Consider the following 23,278-nt stretch of genomic DNA (forward strand, 5'->3'; position numbering starts at 1 on the left):
AAAAAGCAGAAACACAGGGTTGATGGTGTAAAGGAAAGGGAATTCATGAGATTTAACACTCTGTAAATGTGCTGGGCATGCGTTTTAGAAACATGTCACCTGAAATTGAAATCTTAAAGTTATAATCATTTTGTTGTCAGAATGGCACATATAATATAGTAGTCTGCCCTCATCCTCAAGGGGTATTCCAAGACCCCTATGGATGTCTGAACCTTGGGTAGTACCAAACCTTACATATACTATGCTTTTTCTGATATATACACACCTGTGATAAAGTTCATACTTCAACCTCAGTCCAAAAATAGGTGAGTACAGTACAATAAAATATTTTGAGAGACAGAGCACATTCACATAACTTTTATTACATATGTTGTTATAATTTTCTAGTTTATTATTAGTTATTACTATTAATCTCTTACTATGCCTAATTTATAACTGTGGCCATGAGGACATAGTTCTCATAAGCTGTTAAAGTTATCTCATGCCACTTCAATTGCTACAAATTTTATAAAGAGTTAATAAAAACACATTTTTGGTGAATTGATCATCTGACAAATTGATTGCCTCTGGGAGGGCTTTTGGGTCAGACCCATGTGGGCCTATTTGTTTGCTGATTTTTCCTGGGTTCCCAGCTAGGTAAGGTGTCTTTGGGGTGGGTCCAATCGGCCATAGACTACCTATCAGGAAAGCTTCCTACTATGCCTGCATGGCCACAGCTATAAATTAGGTACAGTAAGAGATTAATAACAACAATGAATAATAAACAAGGATAATTATAACAATGTATGTAACAAAAGTTACGTAAATCTGCTCTCATACTCTCTTTCAGAATATTTTATTGTACTGTACTCATCTATTTTTGCACTGGGGTTGATTGCAGGTAACTAAAACCAAAGAAAGCAAAACTGGGGATAAGGAAAAATACTACTGAATACCTGACTCGAACACCCTAATGATGACATTTATCTACAAAACAATAGGCAATGATCTCTTAAGTGATGAACAATACTAGGTATGATAATTGTTATTAATTTCTCTAGAGTAGCGAAATGATAAACATAAAATAGTAAAAAGACAAGGTGACAATTAAAATGTTGTAGAGAGAAGTGAGGCGCTCACATGCAGAAGTTACTATAAGGCATAGAATAGAAAGGAATGAAAGGAAAGTTACAGAGCGTCTATCAAATGAGGTCGAGAACAGGTAATACTTGATATATAGGACTCAAAGTCCACTGCAACAGGGAAATAGAAGGATATCAAAAACACTAAGGTTTGGCCCAAACAAAGAAGACTGTATGAGGAAAAAGTATCACTGCTGATTTGAAACAGAGAGATATACATCTCATCATTTTGCACTACTAATAAAAATAAATCTGAAGCCAAATATAGCCCAGCACACTATTTCAACTTTTCCCACAAGACAAATGATGCAGCCAGTAAGATCTAAAACGTAATTATTGTAAAACCTTGACGACTTCACAGTTAAGCTACATTCAAAGCAGAAATGATGTGTTTGGAGACAGGAAATTAGTATTTAATGGAAAGACGCTGATAATATAAACTCAAGTGGGGATTTGGAGAAGAGTTTTTGAAAACTTCACAACTAACTGGATATTAGCTACTAAAAATTCAGTGATACAGTTGAGTGGACCATCCAGGAAAAGTGAGCTATAAATCAGAAAGTGTTAGAAAAGCAGGAGTCAGTAATTCAGTGGCAGTTACAGTGTGCCACACTTAAGAGACTGGGAAATATGGTTATGCAGAGTTGGTAGAACAATGTTCATTTAGCTAGTGTCAAAAAGGAATTTTGAATTTACACAATGAAAATGACCAAAATCTTATTATCAATACATAAAGTCACTATTTTTTTAAAGATTCCCTCTAGTAATTTTATGCATTTGTACAATAATCATATAGTTAGTCTCTCATAAATAATTAGCCCACCTTAAACAAATCCACATGAATGCACACTTCTTTGCAAAATGCGATGAAAAAAACAGCGTACACTTTATGTAGAGTCACTTTAATCATATACTTTGGAAGTTTTGCATTGCTCTTCCCCGTTATTTCGAAAAACACCCTTCAATGTTATGGGCCTTTTGTCAACAATTTGCTCAAGTCTTCTGAAATAAAAACTACGAATAAGGAAATCTAAATGTAACCCTGAAGGGCTATAATTTAAGAGATGTGAATCATTTTATACACTAATTCTAACTGTCCCTGAAAACTTATCTATGAGGTAATTACTGTATTATAAATCCCATGTCATAGAAAAGTGTTCCAATGGAGAGAATCTAGGTAACAAATCATGCCTAAATCTTTAAAATTACATTTTGTCTATAATATATAAAGGTCAATGTTGAACAAAATAAATATATAACAGTAAGTACAGTGAATATTTTCGGATTTATGTTTTTTTTTTTTTTTAGACGGAGTTTTGCTCTTGTTACTCATTGTTACTCAGGCTGGAGTGCAATGGTGCGATCTCAGCTCACCGCAACCTCCACCTCCTGGGTTCAAGCAATTCTCCTGCCTCAGCCTCCTGAGTAGCTGGGATTACAGGCACACGCCATCATGCCCAGCTAATTTTTTGTATTTACTTTTAGTAGAGACGGGGTTTCACCATGTTGACCAGGATGGTCTCGATCTCTCGACCTCGTGATCCACCCGCCTCGGCCTCCCAAAGTGCTGGGATTACAGGCTTGAGCCACCACGCCCGGCCGGATTTATGTCTTTTAATGACATGAAGAAAGATAACACATGTTTTTGGTTTTGGTTTTGGTTTTTTGAGACAGAGTTTCTCTCTTGTTGCCCAGGCCGGAGTGCAGTGGCATGATCTTGGCTCACTGCAACTTCTGCCTCCTGGATTCAAGCAATTTTCCTGCATCAGCCTCCAAAGTAGCTGGGATTACGGTCATGTGCCACCTCGCCTAGCTAATTTTTGTATTTTTAGTAGAGACGGGGTTTCTCCATTTTGGTCAGGCTGGTCTCAAACCCCTGACCTCATGATCCACCCACCTTGGCCTCCCAAAGTGCTGGGATTTCAGATGTGAGCCACTGTGCCTGGCCTGTTTTTAAAGTCTAACAATTTTTCACCAGAATGATTAATAGGAATAATTCATGGCTTTCTTTGACTAATCAGATCTTACCTTTTTAATAAAAATTGTAAGCCTTCAAAAGAGAGCAAGTGGATATAAACTAAAAAGATGGAGATATGAATTTACAATGGTTAAAACTCAGCAATTCATGAGCAACTTGAGAAGGACATTTATTAGAACTCATAAAACAGTAAGTGATAACAGGGAGTGTGTATACTGAAACAGCCAAAGAGACTGAAAAAATGTAGTCACAGGCTCTCCTGGCACAAATTCATGGCCTCTATTCTGGTGAATTTCTCTTCATGGAATTCATGGACACTGAATTATACCCAGACTCTGCTAACTTCTTGGATTTCTCCCTGCTATTGCCTAATGACTCTTTAAGCTACTACATGAGTCTAATCCATGGGCAGCCTGAGCTTCACAAATTCACGTCATCCCCAGAGAGAAACCCACCATCTTCACCGAGTCATTCAAAGCTTCCCACTGCTGGAATGGCATCGAGATCTGGCTCCTTCGCCAGTGGTCATAGTGGGCTCGACTCTCTTCATTGGTCAGAATCTCCTTTGCCTTCTGCAGTTTCTGAAAGGTCTCCACTGGAAAACAAATCAAGAAATGAGCACTTCTCTCTTGAAGACGATATTTTAAACTCCAAAACCATCCCACTGATCTCATTAGAACCGTGATTCTGCCACTTAGTAGTGATGTGATCTTGGGCCAATTTACCTTGTTAAGCTTTTGTAAAGGGTATCATAGGGACAAGCAAGATCATGGATATAAAGTGCTTGGCACACAGTTTATCCACTCCCTTTATTGTGCCTCCGTCATGTGCCAGATGCTACTCTCAGTGCTGATGACAGATGTGAATAATACACATTATTAGCAGGGGAGAGAGGCATTTGTAAACATTAAAAACATACTATTCTATCTTCTAGGAAGAAAACTATCTTTTTTAGTGCTGGTTATGAGAGAGGGCAGTAATTAGGCAACAGGGACAGTAAAACTGAAGACTATATGGCAGGAATGAGCATGGTGATTTAGAGGAAGTAGAAATTGCCAGTGTAGCTGCAGCACACAAGGCTAGGGGAAGAATGACGACGGATGGGCCTGTAGAGTAGACAATAGCTCAATCAACCACGGCCTGAGATGTCACGTTAAGGATGCTGGACTGCTTTTTGTCGTAAGACCAATGGGAGGCTTTAAGTATAATAAATAACATGGTAGATGCTGGGACAAATGGTAGCTTGTCACTAATCTACTTGACCAGATGGCATATAATAGAAACCTTTTATGGCTCCAAAGTCTGCTCTGCCCCTCAGTGAAGTAAAACCTTTCTGCAGCCACATAATATGATTCTTTGCTTAAAACTTCCAATAAGGGCCGGGCGCGGTGGCTCAAGCCTGTAATCCCAGCACTTTGGGAGGCCGAGGCGGGTGGATCACGAGGTTGAGAGATCAAGACCATCCTGGTCAACATGGTGAAACCCCGTCTCTACTAAAAAATACAAAAAACTAGCTGGGCGTGGTGGTGCGTGCCTGTAATCCCAGCTACTCAGGAGGCTGAGGCAGGAGAATTGCCTGAGCCCAGGAGGCGGAGGTTGCGGTGAGCCGAGATCGCGCCATTGCACTCCAGCCTGGGTAACAAGAGCGAAACTCCGTCTCAAAAAAAAAAAAAAAAAAAAAAACTTCCAATAAGGCCAGGCGCAGTGGCTCACGCCTGTAACCCCAGCACTCTGGACCATAAAGCCAAGAGTTCGAGACCAGCCTGGCCAACATAGCAAAACCCCGTCTCTACTAAAACACAAAAAATTAGCCAGGCCTGGTGGAGGGTGCCTGTAATCCCAGCTACTCGGGAGGCTAAAGCGGGAGAATCACTTGAACCCAGGAAGTGGAGGTTGCAGTGAGCCAAGAGCCCTCCATTGCACTCCAGCCTGGGCAACAAGAGTGAAACTGCATCTGAAAAAACAAAAACAACTTCCAGTGACTTCCCACTTCTCTTAGAATAAAGTCCAAAATTCATAGCATGGCTACTAGGCCTGTCCTGTCCCCCTCCCTTCCTCCTCTGATCTCATTTCCTGTGACTTAGACCCATCTCCTCTTGCTGCAGCCACAGTGACTGTTCCCTGGGCACATCAAGTACACTCCAGCCTCAGGGTCTTAGCACTTGCTGTCCCTACCAAGAACACTTTTACCCCAGGAATCCATATGACTCTCTTCCCTCAGATGTCAGCTCAGGTGCCACCTTATCAGTGGGGCGGGCCTTCTCTGAGCCTGCTATGTAAAAAGACTGCCCACCCATCAGCCCCACTCCATCATCTCCCATACCCTACTTTACTTTTCTTCATAGTACTCCCTGACATTATAGAGCTAATTGTTTATGATCTCTCATCTCAACCAAACTATCAACTCCATAAGAGCAGAGATGTATCTGTTTTGTTCTCTGCTTGCATCCCTTCCACTAGAGCAGTGTAATACATACTCAAAAAAGCATTATTTGAATGAATAAATTAATGAACGAATGCTTCCTATTTTGAGTATGAATATAAAGATTTTTTCTTCTTTTGAGAAAGGGTCTCACTCTGTGGCCCAGGCTGGAGTGCATGGTGTGACTGCAGCTCACTGCACCTCTACCTCCCAGGCTCAGGGAATCCTCCCACCTCAGCCTCCTCCTGAGTGGCCGGGATCACAGACACTTGCCACCAGGCTTGGCTAATTTTTGTACGTTTTGTAGTGATGAGCTTTTCCCAAGTTGCCCAAGCTAACCTCGAACTCCTGAGCTCAAACAATCTGCCCACCTTGGTCTTCCAAAGTGCTGGGATTACAGGCCTGCTCCACTGCTCCCAGCCCTAAAGATATTCTTCTTTTGCTATTCTCTGAGCTCCAAGGACTAAAGAAATGGCACATATCCACAAAACATTTTGTGAATTAGGAATATTTTAATAGTATAATTGGAAAATACAATTTAAAATACACTGATAATGCTTAAAAATTCCTCACAGGAAGGGACCAAGATGCTCAGAAACAGAAAGCGTTAGGGCATATTCATATTCAGTACTTAACAGTACCTCCACACCAATTGTGAAAATCCTGAAATACTTCCGTATTCTAGTTGGTAAAGAACTACGTAGGCTGTTTGCCGTGGCTCACGCCTGTAATCCTAATACTTTGGGAGGCCAAGCTGGGTGGACCACCTGAGGTCAGGAGCTCAAGACCAGCCTGACCAACATGATGAAACCTCATCTCTACTAAAAATACAAAAATTAGCTGGGTGTGGTGGCACACGTCTGTAATCCCAGCTACTTGCTTAAACCCAGGAGGTGGAGGTTGCAATGAGCCGAGACCACACCAGCCTGAGCAACAGTGAGACTCTGCCTCAAAAAACAAAAAGAACTACAGTTACTGAGCCGCCATCCCAACACACCACCACTTCAAGTGTTCCCCAGAGATACTGCTTGACACAGTAGAGCAGGTCCAGGCCCCTGGTCAGAAGCTGGACAATACAGGTACCTTATGAGCCATTAATTAGTTCAAGGCCTGGCACAGTGGTCCATGACTGTAATCCCAGCACTTTGGGAGGCTGAGGCAGGAGGAATGCTTGAGTCATGATTTCTAGACCAGAGTGGATAACATAATAAGACCTTGTCTCTACTAAAAATTTTAAAAATAGAAACAATTAGCCATGTGTGGTGGCACATGCTTGTCATCCCAGCCCCTAGGGAGACTAAGGCAGGAGGATCACTTGAGCCCCAGACATTGAGGCTGCAGTGAACCATGATTGCCACTGCACTCCAGCCTGGCTGAAAGAGCCTGTCTCAAAAAAATAAGTAAACAAAATGTTTAAGAAATAATAAGTAAAAATGTAAATTAAAAAATATTTGTAAGGCCAGGCACAGTGGCTCACACCTGTAATCCCAGTACTTAGAGACAAAGGCAGGTGGATCACCTGAGGTCAGGAGTTCACAACCAGCCTGGCCAACATGGTGAAACCCCGTCTCTACTAAAAATACAAAAAATTAGCTGGGCATGGTGGTGGGTGCCTGTAGTCCCAGCTACTCGGGAGGCTGAGGCAGGACAGTTGCTTAAAGCCAAGAGGTGGAGGTTGCAGTGAGCTGAGATTGCACCATTGTACTCCAGCCTGGGCAACAAAAGTAAAACACTGTCTTAAAAAAAAAAATTAAATAATATTAATTAATAAATAAAACAGTTCAATATTACTTCTGTTGGTAGTAGCAATTCATGGATGAAGGGGAAGACTTTAAAGATGGGGCTATTGAAAGCTACAGGAAAAAGAACAAATAAAAGTATCTCCATAGCAGCTTGCTCCAGCGAAAGCAATCCTTTCTGTTCCTATTAACAGTGTAAATGTCCCACCTGTATAAATGAGATGTCATTTTTTCCAACAGGAATAAAAAGCTTACTAAATTACCGCCGAGGCTGTCCGTGCCAGTTGCTGCTCTTGCAGTGCTTGTAAAGATTTGTGTTTTTATCTGTGACTCACCTTCTCTTTGCACAACATTGTTGGCTTCCCTTTCTAGAACTCCCAGAATGAAAGAAGCTGCTTAGAATTATTCTGATGTGAGTCCTTCAACAACAGTTGATAACCAGAAAGAAAAAAGAAACCTTATCTTTCCTATAATGTGACCTTTTTCTTGTTCCATCCACTTCACCACATTTAATAAAAGTGAGTTTGGGTTTATATTTGTCCATTAATGTAGCAACTAATCAAATGAGTCACACAAGATAAACACCGGCCAGTTCTGGGAAGAGAGGCCTCATTTTTAAAGCTTATGTGAGCAAATGATGCTGGAAGTTTTACGAGACGTTCTGTTCTAACTCCATAAAATACAAAGGTTCTTTTAAGTTCATATTTCACAATAGAATTTGTATTATTACAGTCACATTTTAAATGTATGCCATTTACAATTACCTGAGAAATAATAACAATACTGTGTCAAAATGATCTTTGAAAAAATCTGGAAGATAATAGGCCAATTGTTAATAGTGCTTCTCTATCAGGGAAAGAAAAAAGCAGACTTTCTCTTCCAGTGTTATTTATTATTTATGTTATTTTTAATCTATGGGGAAAAACTGTAAAGATTGTAAAGTAAAAAAAAAAAATGGAGACATTAAAAGATGTTAGTTAACAAAGGACAAATTGCTCCCTTCTTTTTTTTTTTTTTGAGACGGAGTTTCGCTCTTGTTACCCAGGCTGGAGTGCAATGGCACGATCTCGGCTCACTGCAACCTCTGCCTCCTGTGTTCAGGCAATTCTCCTGCCTCAGCCTCCTGAGTAGCTGGGATTACAGGCATGCACCACGATGCCCAGCTAATTTTTTGTATTTTTAGTAGAGACGGGGTTTCACCATGTTGACCAGGATGGTCTCGATCTCTTGACCTCGTGATCCACCCGCCTCGGCCTCCCAAAGTGCTGGGATTACAGGCTTGAGCCACCGTGCCCGGCTAAATTGCTCCCTTCTAATATCCAAATGTCTTTGAAGTTTGCATATCAGTAACAAAAATATCATTCCACAGGTTCTTAATTTAGTCTAAAGTTGCCTTTTTTTTTTTTTTTTTTTGATGGAGTCTTTTTCTGTCCGCCCAGGCTGGAGTGCAGTGGTGCAATCTCGGCTCACTGCAACCACCACCTCCCGAGTTCAAGTGATTCTCCTGCCTCAGCCTCCCAGAGTAGCTTCGATTACAGGCACCCACCACCACACTTGGCTAATTTTTTGTACTTTTAATAGAGACAAGGTTTCATCATGTTGGCCAGGCTCGTCTCAAACTCCTGACCTCAGGTGATCCACCCACCTCGGTCTCTCAAAGTGCTGGAATAATAGGCATGTGCCACCACACCCAGCTCCAAGTGAATTTTTAAAGATATTTTGAGGCCGAGTGCAAATATATATATATATATATATATATATATATATATATATATATATATATATATAAATAAATATACTGATAAAAATATTTCAAACATATATATATCCAAGTGCGTAAAGATCAACATAACCGGGCATGGTGGCTCACGCACGTAATCCTAGCACTTTGAGATTCTGAAGCAGGTGGATCATCTGTGTTCAGGAGTTCGAGGCCAGCCTGGCCAGCCTGGCTAACATGGTGAAACCCTATCTCTACTAAAAATACAAAAAGTAGTCGGGCACAGTGGTGGGTGCTTGTAATCCCAGCTACTTGGGAGGCTGAGGCAGGAGAATAGCTTGAACCCAGGAGGCAGAGGTTGCAGTGAGCCAAGATTGTGCCATGGCACTCCAGCCTGTGCAACAAAAATGAAACTCAGTCTCCAAAAAAAAAAAAGATCCACTTAAATATTCAGAAAGTTGTATTAATGAAAATTGAGTAAATAGATGCTTAGATTAAAAAACAATCTCTACCCAAAGGTTGAATCATCTATCAAATGCATGCCTGACTAGAGAAAATATTGATGTCTGTGTACCTTTTCATTTTAAAAAATATTTACACAGTCCAGTGTTTCTCTGAACAAGCCTTGAGGTAGCCCATACATGAAAACCCCCATCACTATGGCAACTAGAAATGGCAATGACAATGATTACACAGTGATTCATCATGTATCCTGAATAAAAATTTTTGTCAGGGACAGAGAAACAACTCACAGTCATGTTTCACTGAAAAGAACCCAGTTAAAGAATAACCTGGAGTGGTGGTGGTTTTTATTGTTTATTATATATATATATATATATATATATATATATATATATATATATATATATATATTTATATATGTAATCCCCCTGCTGGGATTACACGTGTGAGCCACTGTGCCCGGCCCCAGAAATCTGAGCGCTGTCTGGAGCTCCCTTTCTCAACTGATGACCTGCTCTGTGTGGGGAGGTGGGGTCTTACGCCCCCAGCTTTCTCGGGGAGGACCCCCGACCTCCGCTGCTCCTCTGTCCTGCTAGTCTTCCTCCATGAAGCACGCTGGGTGCACATAATCAGGCCATCCTGGGGAACTCCAATTTAAGAGGGTCAGTTACATCTCAGGGAACTCCCGGGTGGATGTTCCACTCTCAGTAGCCCTTCTTGTTTTACCAGAAAAGATGCAGTTAAATCACCCACTGAGGTGGCAGCTTATTAGTGGGAAGACAGATGGAGCATCAGGTGACACAGGCCATCCAGGCGGCTCTGCTCCCACCAGACAGGAGCCAGGCCTCACTGGCGGGACGGCTGCCCACAGCCCTTCAGGGGCTCACTTGGCGGGTGACAGGGCTGCAGCCAGGCCTTCTCTCCCTGCCCCTTGGTGGCCCTGTGACTTCCCGTATGCTGTCTCTCCTGCCACCTCTCACCTCACCACTAACACTGCTGAGACCAGGGAAGTAAGTGGGTAGCTTCTCCATAAGCATAGGTTGGGGACTGTGGTCTTGAGAAGCCATGGGCCAGCAATACCTGCTTTTCTGAAACTCCCAAGGAGGGCTCTGACATTCTTTTAAAAAACAACACAAAGCAAAATTAAAAAAAAAAAAAATATATATATATATATATATATATATATATATATATATATACATATTTTTTTTTTTTTTTTTTTTTTTTTTTGAGACAGAGTTTCACTCTTGTTGCCCAGGCTGGAGTGCAGCAATGCAATCTCGGCTTACTGCAACATCTGCCTCCCAGGTTCAAGTGATTCTCCTGCCTATGTCTCCCGAGTAGCTGGGATTACAGGTGCCCACCACCAGGCCCGGCTAATTTTTGTATTTTTAGTAAAGACGGTGTTTCACCATGTTTCAAGCTGGTATCAAATTCCTGACCTTAGGTGATCTACCTGCGTTGGCCTCCCAAAGTGCTGGGATTACAGAGTGAGCCACTGCGCCCGACTTAAATTTTTATCATGTTATGCTAGGACATCTATCTTAATATTAACTCCAGTACAGACAGGTAGTTAATATGTCCCCTAAAGAAATGTTCGGGCCAGGCTCGGTGGCTCATGACTGTAATCCCAGCACTTTGAGAGGCCAAAGCAGGCAGATCACCTGAGGTCGGGAGATGGAGCCTGGCCAACATGGTGAAACCTTGTCTGCACCAAAAATACAAAAATTAGCCAGGTGTGGTAGCACACGCCTGTAATCCCAGCTACTTGGGAGGCTGAGGCACAAGAATTGTTTCAACCTGGGAGGCGGAGGTTACAGAGAGTGTCGAGATCATGCCACAGCACTCCAGCCTGGGTGACAGAGCAAGACTGTCCCCACACACACACAAAAAAGAAAGAAATGCCAGGTGCAGTGGCTCACATCTATAATCCCAGCACTTTGGGAGGCCGAGGCAGGCAGATCATGAGGTCGAGAGATAGAAACCATCTTGGCCAACATGGTGAAACGCTGTCTCTACTAAAAAATACAAAAATTAGATGGCCGCGGTGGCACGTGCCTGTAGTCTCAGCTACTTGGGAGGCTGAGGCAGGAAAATTGCTTGAACCCAGGAGGCGGAGACTGCAGTGAGCCGAGACTGCGCCATTGCACTCCAGCCTGGCGCCTGGCGACAAAGCAAGACTCTGTCTCAAAAAAAAAAAGGCTGGGGGTGGGGTGGGGAAATCAAATGAGCACAAGCAATAGCTAAATATCTAACAAAAGATGACCTCACGTATAGAAAAATGACCTGTTTTTGCAAATCAAAGGAATCAATGATTTCTAGAGAAAATTAATAAAGAACTTTAAGGCAAGGAAAACATTTTCTAAATGAAAGAAGAGTTTGGATTTGTGCAATATAGAATTATAGATAGGTCTTAGTATGATATTGTCCTTATAGAAAAATCACATATACACACATGTTATACACATATAGTCAACATAACTCTCAAATTTAAGATATAATATTACCTACTCTGAGGATAATATCGGAGTAGGAAAACACAAGAGACTTCAACTGCACTGGTAAAGTTTTAAGCTGGATGAAACATATGTGGGCATCTGTTAAATTTTTTTTTTTTTTTTTTTTTGAGATGGAATCTCTTGCTGTTGCCCAGGTTGGAGTCAGTGGCAGGATCTTTGCTCACTGCAACCTCCACCTGCCAGGTTCAAGTGATTCTCCTGCCTTAGCCTCCTAAGTAGCTGGGACTACAAGCATGTGCCACCACACCTGGCTAATTTTTGTATTTTTAGTAGAAATGGGGTTTCACCATGTTGGCCAGGCTGGTCTTGAACTCCTGACATCATGATCCGCCCAACCGAGCCTCCCAAAGTTAGAGTATTCTTTATTCCTTTTTGTACATATATTTTTTTCCATAATTAAAAAGAAATGAGAAGCACTTAAGGAATGCTGTAGCTATCCAGGCATGAAATGATGGGGGCTTACCGATAGCAAGAGGCATGGCAGAGGGACATGGGGAAGGTAAATCAACAGTGTTTGTCAATTGCCCAGATATGGACATGAGGGAGAGGAAGGAGACGAGGCTTCCATGACACCAACTGAATGGATGGTGGTGTCATTCACTGAGATGGGAGAACACAGAAAAATAAGCAAGATTTCAGAAGGGGTGATAGGAAAATAATGAGTCTAGTTTTTGACAGGGTGACCTTGAAATATTTCCAAATGGAAATTTCCCAGAAGCAGTCAAAACTACGATCTGCAGATGGGGAGTGAGAACTGAGTTAAAGATAGATTTGGGAGTCATCAAAAGAGCTGACGATTAAAGCTACAGACCTGGACTAGGTTTGAGAGAGAAAATGGGGAGTAGGCTCAGAAGAGCGCTTAGGAGGGAATGTTGGGACAGGAGAGGAGTCACAAAGGAGACTGATAGAGAGCAGCCCAAAGAGGCTGGAGCAACCGTGAGTACATATTATCCTGACAGAGTGTTTCAAGGAGGAAGGTATGGTCAACAGGGCCACATGCTGATGCAGGTTCAGCAGAGATAAGTACTAAAAGGAAACCACTAGATTGGATACCCAGGCAGTCCTTGGTTCATTTCTGAGAAACTAGGGAAGTCAGAGGGGGACAAATGGAAAAGTAGGGAGAAGGGAAATAGTGACATCAACCGCAGACTTCTTTTTCAGGAAGCCTGGTTCTAAAGAGAAGAAGAGAGGCAGGAAAGGAGAGAAGGAAGACAGGTTGTGGAAGGATTATTGGTTTGTTCATATTTTTCCCAAGCTTGGATAGGTATAAGAATATTTAAGTGATAGTGACAGAAAGAAACAAAAGTATGAATATATGGTATATTCAGGTCCCCAGTAATGAAGAAATCACAGCAAGGTTCTCATCAAGACAACTGCCTAGCCAGGCACAGTGGCTCACTCCTGTAATCCCAGCACTCTGGGAGGCCGAGGCAGGCAGATCACTTGAGGTCAGGAGTTCAAGACGAGGCTGGCAAATATAGTAAAACCCAGTCTATTAAAAAAAAAAAATTAGCCAGGTGTGGTGGTGCACACCTGTAGTCCCAGCTACTCGAGAGGCTGAGGCAGGAGAATCACTTGAGCTCAAGAGGTGGAGGTTGCAGTGAGCCATGATTGCACCACTGCACTTTAGCCTGGGTAACAGAGTAAGACTCTGTTTGAACAAAAAAAAAAGACAACCACCTGATTACAAATATACTCAAGTTATGTTAACACTCAATAGCTGGTGAAATAAAGCATTAACTAGAAGAATTTTAAACCACAAAGCAACACATCATAGCAGAAAGAATAGTGGACCTTAAATGACTACTATTAGAAGAGACCTTGCACAGTCCCCTCCCTTTCTATCATCCAATAGTGCAAAGAAAGAATACATTTGTGCATAATAGACAAAAGAAAATGAAGTTACTATTCACTGGTTTTCAGTTCTATATACTATGCATTTTCTTGAGAAATAGCCTTTATGAAATTCTTACCAGCTTTGGAGTTTTCAGGATGCTTGTCTGGGTGACATTCCAGAGCTCTGGCTTTAAATTCTGCCAGGATTTGTTCAACCTAAAACAAAAAATCAGTGTTTAAAATAAGGAGTCCTGCCGGACGCAGCGGCTCTCGCCTATAACCTCAACACTCTGGGAGTGTGAGGCAAGGGGATGGCCAGGAACAAGACCAGCCTGGACAACAAAGTGATAACCAGCCTCTACAAAAAGTAAAATAATTAGCTGGGCATGGTGACACATGCCAGTAGTCCCAGTTACTTAGAAGGCTGAGGCAGGAGGATCCCTTGAGCCCAGGAGTTCAAGGCTGCAGTGAGCTATGATTGCACCACTGCACCCCTGCCTGGGTAACAGAGCAAGATACTACCTCAGTATAAAAAAAAAAAAAAAAAGGTCAAACTTGAATGCATGAAAGAAAAAACTGGGGTATCAATCCTCCCCAAAACAACCATGATCAACCCAACTTTGTTTTATCCTTATATTTCTACTTTGACTTTTTCCTGAAAGAAATAATTTCCTCAATAACAATACTCAGAAAGCATACAATAAAATAGTAGTTATGGCCAGGTGCAGTGGCTCACACCTATAATCCCAGCACTCTGGGAGGCTGAGGCAGGCGGATCACCTGAGGTTAGGAGTTCGCGACCACCCGGCCCAACATGGAGAAACCTTGTCTCTACTAAAAATACAAAATTAGCCATGCCTATAATCCCAGCTACGCAGGAGGCTGAGGCAGAAGAATCACTTGAACCTGGGAGGTGGAGGTTGTGGTGAGCCGAGATAGCACCATTGCACTGCAGCCTGGTCAACAAGACTGAAACTTTGCCTCAAGAGAAAAAAAAAAAGAAAAATAGTCGTTGTGATGACAATTTAGCTACTTAATTTAAATGATGGCCCAAGATATCTATGACCTCAAAATATTTAAATATCCAAAATGGTCAGGTAGGTTTCTCCTAAGAATATACAAAATATCCAAATTCTTCAAAAATGCTTAGCCACCATTACTCAAGGATAACTGTCTCTGAATTATAAATTATATATTTAAAAGTTCATTATTCCTGTCTTTTGGTCTTTTTCTTTTTTTATTAAGAATTTCCAAATTAAGCCAGGTGAGGTGGCTCATGCCTGTAATCCCATCACTTTGGGAGGCTGAGGGGGATGGATCACGAGGTCAGGAGTTCAAGACCAGCCTGGCTGAGATGGTGAAACCCTATCTCTACAAAAACTACAAAATTAGCCAGGTGCAGTGGCACTTAACACAAAACCTGATCATCATAAGAACTCAATAATAGTGGCTATTACTAAATACAGGTGGTTGGCTGGGCTTGGTGTCTACACTTGTAATCCCAGCACTTTGGGAAGCCGAGACAGGCAGATCACAAGTTCAAGAGTTCAAGATCAGCCTAGCAAACATGGTGAAACCTCAGAAGGCTGAGTCAGGAGAATTGCTTGAACCAGGAGGCAGAGGTTGTAGTGAGCTGAAATTATGCCACTGCACTCCAGCCTGGGCAGTAGAGCAAGACTCTACCTGAAAAAAAAAAAATTAAATACAGGTGATTAAGTAACCTGTCCAAAGACATTCAGCTAGTTACTAAAAAAAAAGCTGTTAACTAAGCAGTCAGACATCTTTCTTTCTTTCTTTCTTTGTCTCCCTCCCTCCTTCCCCCACCTCCTTCCTCCCTCCCTTTCTTTCTTTCTTTCTTTCTCTCTGTCTCTCTCTTTCTCTCTTTCTTTCTTTCTTTTACCAACCTGGGCAGGTTCACCCCTCCTTAGGCAACCTGGTGGTTTCTTACTCCCAGGAGGTCACCATATTAATGTTGAGCTTACTGTGGACACTCCATTGGCACAGCACTGCAGCCCAAAACTCGTGGGCTCAATCAATCCTCCTGCTTCAGTCTCCCAAGGAGCTGGGATTACAGGTATGTGTCACCATGCCCTATGGCCCAATTCGTCAGGCTTAGGAAATTCTCATGGGGTTCCATCTTTACTGACTGCTAATTAATGAAAACAAATTAGCCGGGCACGGAGGCTCAAGCCTGTAATCCCAGCACTTTGGGAGGCCGAGGCGGGTGGATCACAAGGTCAGGAGATCGAGACCATCCTGGTCAACATGGTGAAACCCTGTCTCTAGTAAAAATACAAAAAATTAGCTGGGCATGGTGGCGCGTGCCTGTAATCCCAGCTACTCAGGAGGCTGAGGCAGGAGAATTGCCTGAACCCAGGAGGCGGAGGTTGCGGTGAGCCGAGATCGCGCCATTGCACTCCAGCCTGGGTAACAAGAGCGAAACTCCGTCTCAAAAAAAAAAAAAAAAAAAAAAAAGAAAACAAATTAGCTCTTGTTTGAGAAATTAAATATCAAGCACCTCAGCTGAATATTATCATAAGATTCATGGTAGAATATAAACTTTATGTTCTTTTCTCAGTTCCATGTTATCCTTAGTCAATTCTCATAAGAAATGTCTTCACTTTTACAATCAAAGTCAGACTGTGTTAGATGGACATATGTATAAAACCCAGAGTAATGACTGTATTCTTTTCTTTGTTAAACTTCCTTCAAATAATAGGAAAAGACAGACTTCCTGTTAAGAACTGTAATGAACTATGTGTTTCCTCTTCCTGAGTGCTGTCTTTAACCATTAGTCACCATAACCTGCTTATATAATAAATAAAACTGACAATTAGACTTGTTTTTAAATTTTAAATTGTCAAATATTCTATAAAATGTAGTAGTAAGCATTTTTAAATTCTTAAGTCATTTATAAATACAAACTCTCTGAAAAATGTTCTACATCTACAGAAAAAAAGTAAAAAAAAAAAAAAAAAGTCCCTTTATTCCTCGTCCAAGGATTATACCCAAGAGGATAAATTATATCCTTAAAGACACACTTTGGCAGTGGTGCCATCATGGTTCACTGCAACATCCACCTCCTGGGCTCAAGCAATCCTCCTATCTCAGCCTCCCAAAAAGCTGAGACTACGACATGGGCAACCACACCCAGCAAATTTTTGTACTTTTTGTAGAGATGGAGTTTTGCCATGTTGTCCAGGCTGGTCTGAAATTCCTAGGCCCAAGCAATCCACCTGCCTCGGTCTCCCAACGTTCTGGGATTACAGGCATGAGCCACTATACCTGGCTTAAAGATGCACTTTTAATGCATATTTATGTGTGTGTGTGTGTGTGTGTGTGTGTGTGTGTGTGTGTGTGTGTGTGTATCTTGGGGTTTTTCAATCATGTATAGATAAAATTGTATCTATCGAAGGTAGAAAGTTTTGGGGTTTTATCATTGCTGTTGTTTTATTTTTCAATTCCTATCCCACTAGAAAACATTCTGGGCTGAGCACAGTGGCTCACGTCTGTAATCCCAACACTTTGGGAGGTTAAGGTGGGCAGATCACTAGAGGTTAGGAGTTCAAGACGAGCCTGGCCAAGATAGTGAAACCCCATCTCTACTAAAAATACAAAAATTAGCTGGGCATGGTGGCGCGAGCTTGTAATCCCAACTACTCGAGCGGCTGAGGCAGGAGCGGCTTGAGGCCAGGAGGTGGAGTTTGCACTGAGCCAAGATTGCACCACTGCACTCCAGCCTGGGTGACAGACTGAACTCTTTTTTTTTTCTTTTTCTTTTTCTTTTTCTTTTTCTCTATTTATTCCAGGCTTCAGGCCGAGGCCCTAGAATAACTCTCTTAAAAAAAATTAAAAAATCCTAGGCTGGGCATGGTGGCTCATGCCTGTAATCCCAGCACTTTGAAAGGCCAAGGTGGGTGGATCACCTGAGGTCAGGAGTTCGAGACCAGCCTGACCAATATAGTGAAACCCCCGTCTCTACTAACATACAAAAATTAGCCAGGCATGGGGACAGGCACCTGTAATCTCAGCTACTCGGGAAGCTGAGACAGGAGAATCACTTGAACCCAGGAGGCGGAGGTTGCAGTGAGCAGAGATCGTGCCATTGCACTCCAGCCTGGGCTACAAGAGTGAAACTCCAACCCAAAAAAAAAAAAAAAAATTCTGAGATTTAGTATATGGAAACAAATGTGTCAAAATGGTTGATTCTCAGTTTGTTTACATTTGTGATTTTTATTTTCTTATTTCTATTTTCTAGGTTTTACCAATTTCACATTTTAAAAAATTAAGAAAGTCCGTATCTTTCTTTCATTATTATTGCTAGTTTTACTATCATAAAGTTTATTACAAAGCTCCTATAGAGTTGGCTGTATGTAAACTGGTAAAGTGGGTTAGTTTATCTTGAACACATTGTATTTATCTTCTGGCCTGCCCACTCCATAGGCCCATTGCCAAGTGCAGTCTATTGGCGGCTGAGGCTCTCCATGTCAAGGTCCACCAAATCCGGCCTTCCTGACCCAAAGTCCAGTAGTCTGGAAAACTGCCTAACCTGTTGTCCTGTAAACATACAAAAAATGTTCAACTCTACTCGTAATCAAATAAATCAAAATATCCAAAAGACGGTAATGAACAGTGTTACTGAGCGTGCAAAGAAATGGACATTAATGGTTTCCTGGTAAGGATGTAAATAGGTATAGACTTTCTTCAAAAAAATTGAAAGATACATGTTTGTGTGTGTATATATGTGTGTATCTATAGACAGATAGATACACACATATATATGAAGAGCCTTTAACTTATTTCCCACTCTTTGATTCAACAATGCCAATTCTAGGAATTTGTCTAAGGAGATAATCAGAGTTAAGAAAAGAATTGCTTTAAGAAGGTCCAAGAATAAAATATAAATTTTAAACAAAACCTATGATAGAGCAGGAGCAGTGTCATCTCGGACAAACACCGACACTTTAAATTCCAGCTCCCTGTCTAGCCTCATGCATTTCAAGGAAATCACTTCTCTTAACTACAAGCAGCCGGAAAGAGCAGACAGTAAAACGGATAAGACAGCTCAAGCACAGAGGGAGGTTGCAGGGCAGGGGTGGGGGGAGTCTCTGGTAACTGCCAAACTTCACCCTCATACAATGGGCCCTAGTAAAAGAGTGGACCTTAATAAGTACATTCCTTTCCCTTCAGGTGCACTAAGATAGGGAAGCTAAAAGTAGACTTGGGGTGGGGGGAGCCTGCAGCTGCAGGAAGATGTGTGGGAACAGGTACACAACTCTCCCTCACAGATAAGCATAACAAAGAGACACAGAAGCAGTCCAGGCCTCTGATAAACTCTTCCACCCTGAATCCTTAAAAACAGTCAGTACAAGAGTGTGGCTCTGACCTAACTCGGCCAGCTGCCCCTCTCAGGTTTATTCAAAATAAATCTGACCCTGTTGACTGTCAAGCCGTCCTTCATATTTCTCTCCTCTTTCTTTAATTCTTACAACCTATGTGTCCAAAAATAGGATATTTGTTACAGTTGATTGTAATACAACTATAGAGTAGAATACTTTACAGTCATTTAAAAAATTGTCATCATAAAAGATTTTTAACAAACAGAAAATTTAAGTATTTCTATGAGAAAAGGTAAGATATTATGAGCAATATATTATGTTATACTGCATATAATAATATATAAGTATTATGTGTAATATAAATCCATGTCTTATCTCAAAAGGGATTATATAACATATATATGTATATAATAATGATAATTATTATTTTAAATTTATTGAGCCAGGCACGGTGGCTCATGCCTGTAATCCCAGCACTTTGGGAGGCCGAGGTGGGTGGATCACCTGAGGACAGGAGTTTAAGATCAGCCTGACCAACATGGAGAAACCCCATTTCTACTAAATACAAAAAATTAGTCAGGTGTGTTGGTGCATGCCTGTAATCCCAGCTACTCAGGAGATTGCTGAGACTAAAGAATCACTTGAACCCAGGAGGTGAAGGTTGCAGTGAGCCCAGATTGTGCCATTGCACTCCAGCCTGGACAGTAAAAGTGAAATTCCATCTTAAAAAAAAAAAAAAGTCAGGTGCAGTGGCTCATGCAGATCACTAGGTCAAAAGATCAAGACCATCCTGGCCAACATGGTGAAACCCCATCTCTACTAAAAATACAAAAAAAAAAAAAAATACCTGGGTGTGGTGGTGCACACCTATAATCCCAACTACTCAGGAGGCTGAGGTAGGAGAATCGCTTGAACCTAGGAGGCAGTGGTTGCAGTGAGCTGAGATTGCACCACTGCACTCCAGCCCGGCAACAGAGCGAGACTCCAACTCAAAAAAACAAAAAACAAAAAAATTCATTTTAATACTGATTTAATTGATATCTATTATTTTAACTCACTCTGTTTGAAACTAGATTTTTCCCGCAAAATTCCAGATATTAGCAATATCCCTGAAATAAGAGATCCTCCTAAATTATTTAAACCAAATGATAATTAAGACATGAGGCATAGAAAACAATTTAAGACACAAAATAAATAATGGTAGTATTTGGGTTATTACCCTTAAAATACAATAACTTGCCTATTAATTGATACGTGATAAAAATAAGCTGAATAAACAAGTAATGTGGGAGAAGGGATAGTTTTTCCTTACTGAAGAATTCCAGCAAATAAATGTAAAAATAATGAGAAAAAGAAAGTCACCATTAGGCAAACACCACAGTAATAACTGCTACAGGCAAAATTCACCTAAAAGATGCTAAACTCAGTGAGTAAAAGTTTGAGGAGAAACAGTACAGTCTCAAAGTATCTTCCCCAAGATATTTGTTAATTACAAAAGGAAAAATAATAACCCTACCATGGAAAAACCTAGCAGAAGCAACCTGATGGACATCACCTTAACGAAGTGATCGAGGTCAACAAGGCACATCCATATCATGTACCCCTACATGATATACTGAGAAAGACACACCGTCACATCTGAGGAATTCTTTCCAAAAATGCAAAACCTCAATCTAATCATGAGAAAATATCAAACAAAGCCAAATTGAGGGATAGTCTACAAAATAACTGACCAGTACTCTTCAAAGTGTCCAGGTCATGAAAGACAGAAGGTAGAAGAAAGCATCAGATTGGAGGCCACTAAGGGAACAGGACAACAAAGAGTAATAAGGGATCCAGTCTTTGATCCTAGAACAGAAAAAAGGCATTAGTAGGAAAACCGATGAAATTAGATAAGACTTATAATTTAGATGAGGGATTGACTGACTCTGGCCTACTACTACCTGTTTCTTTGTTGTTGCTGTTCATTTGTTTGTTTTGAGATGGAGTCTCGTTCTGCCACCCACGATGGAGTGCAGTGGTGCGATCTCGGCTTACGGCAACCTCTGTTTCCGGGGTTCAAGCAATTCTCCTGCCTCAGCCTCCCAAGTAACTGGGATTACAGGAGCGTGTCATCACGCCCAGCTAATTTTTTGTATTTTTCATAGAGACAAGGTTTCACTGTGTTGGCCAAGCTGGTCTCAAACTCCTGACCTCAGGTGATCCACTCGCCTCAGCCTCCTAAAGTGCTGGGATTATAGGTGTGAGCCACTGCCCCCAGCTGCTGCTGCCTGTTTTTTAATTAAAGTTTATTGGAAGACAGCCAAGATCATTCACTTATATATTTATTTGGCTGTTTTCTCCAATGGCAGAGCTGAGTAGTTGGGACAGAGACTATAAGGCCTGCAAAATCTAAATATTTGCTATCTCAGGATCAGCACCAGGTGAGGCAAGCAGAACACCTAGGTTTAAGGAAATCTCTCTTTCTTTCTCTCTCTCTCTCTCTCTCTCTCTCTCTCTCTCTGTGTCTCTCTGTCTCTCTCTCAAGTTTCTGTACATACACAACCCTGAATCCTGACTCTGTCTATCTGACCTTTTGCAAAAAATTGTTTGCTAGACTGTGGTAGAGTTAATTGCAGCAATGTTAATTTTCTGATTCTTTTTAGTGGTTTGTGCTTGAGATCAGTGGCTGCATCACTCTCTGGTAAAGGCATGCGGTTGTTGGCTGTGACCTCTGGGCTCGGATGATCTGTGCTTCTTGTAGAGGCAGGGGGCCCAGCCAGAGCCACCACCAGTACAATGGTAGCAGCTGGACTGACCATTGCTGTTGCAGGATTTGCAGGCCATTAGTTTTGCAAGCCATGGAGCACATGGAGCCTCAAGTAAAACAAGTTTTTCAGTCTACCAAAATCTGCCTTTAGCGGTGGATATTACTGAAGTGGGTTTGAACCCAAAAATGACAAAACAAGAAGCAGCATTAATACTAAGGGTAAGCCCTACTGCCAATAAAAGAAAAATAAGACATGCTCACTGATGAATTATACTCTTAAATCACAGCAACCAAAATCAGTGAAGCTAGAGATTTACTAGAAGGTCAAGCTAAAATATGAAGTAAATGTATGAAGAATTTTAAGTTCATTTTAGTTTATGTATATGAGAACCAAGTTTTTATAATAAAACGCCTCAGAGCTATAATTCCTTTTTAATTTCTGATTCTGATCATTGTACTTTCATTAAGTATGATGTTAACATAAAGGGAAGCTGGGTTAAGGGTATATAGAACTCTGTGTACTATTTTTAAACTTTTCTGTAAGTCAAAAATTATTGCTGGGTGCGGTGGCTCACGCCTATAATCCCAGCACTTTGGAAGGCCGAGGCAGGTGGATTACCTGAGGTCAGGAGTTTGAAACCAGCCTGTCCAACATGGCAAAACCTCATCTCTACTAAAAATACAAAAATTAGCCACTTTCATTAGCTAATGAAAGTGCCTATCATTAGCACCATGATAGGCACTTGTAATCCCAGTTACTAGGGAGGTTGAGGCAGGAAAATCGCTCAAACCCAGGAGGAGGAGGTTGCAGTGAGCTAAGACCATGCCACTACACTCCAGCCTGGGCAACACAGGGAGACTCCATCTCAAAAAACAAAACAAAGCATTATCACAAAATAAAACATCTTAAAAATAATGCAAGCTCAAGGATAGGATAAGTGTACTAAATTCCAAGTGCACAGTAACACTATGGGGCCAAAACAACAGCTACAACCACAACCACAACAACTTAGCACTCTGCGCCAGGCACTGTTTAAAGTACTTTACGTATCGTGTACTGTTTAATCCCCACAATGCTATGAGGTGGATACTATTTACTCCCATTTGCAGGTTAGAAAAATGAATCATGCCGGGCGCGGTGGCTCAAGCCTGTAATCCCAGCACTTTGGGAGGCCGAGGCGGGTGGATCACGAGGTCAACAGATCGAGACCATCCTGGTCAACACGGTGAAACCCCGTCTCTACTAAAAATACAAAAAATTAGCTGGGCATGGTGGCGCGTGCCTATAATCCCAGCTACTCAGGAGGCTGAGGCAGGAGAATTGCCTGAACTCAGGAGGCGGAGGTTGCGGTGAGCCGAGATCGTGCCATTGCACTCCAGCCTCGGTAACAAG

The 23,278-nt window shown here is 41.6% G+C and overlaps 1 protein-coding gene and 1 pseudogene across 2 annotated transcripts in view; one reads left to right on the forward strand and one right to left on the reverse strand.

The window, feature by feature from the left end:
• The window catches only part of DNAJC12 (DnaJ heat shock protein family (Hsp40) member C12), an 86,277-nt gene that overhangs the window by 15,495 nt on the left and 47,504 nt on the right, over positions 1 to 23,278 (reverse strand). For both annotated transcript variants that reach the window (XM_010339316.3, XM_074382309.1), the window contains 2 exons: positions 13,935 to 14,013; positions 3,555 to 3,694 (listed from right to left, as the gene is read on the reverse strand). In XM_010339316.3, the coding sequence (XP_010337618.1) occupies positions 3,555 to 3,694; positions 13,935 to 14,013 (219 nt within the window). The remainder of the gene's footprint in view (positions 1 to 3,554; positions 3,695 to 13,934; positions 14,014 to 23,278) is intronic.
• LOC104651527 (mitochondrial import inner membrane translocase subunit TIM14 pseudogene) lies at positions 18,423 to 22,225 on the forward strand (annotated as a pseudogene).

Source organism: Saimiri boliviensis, chromosome 12 (genome assembly GCF_048565385.1).
Source record: "Saimiri boliviensis isolate mSaiBol1 chromosome 12, mSaiBol1.pri, whole genome shotgun sequence".
NCBI classification, from domain to species: Eukaryota; Metazoa; Chordata; class Mammalia; order Primates; family Cebidae; genus Saimiri; species Saimiri boliviensis.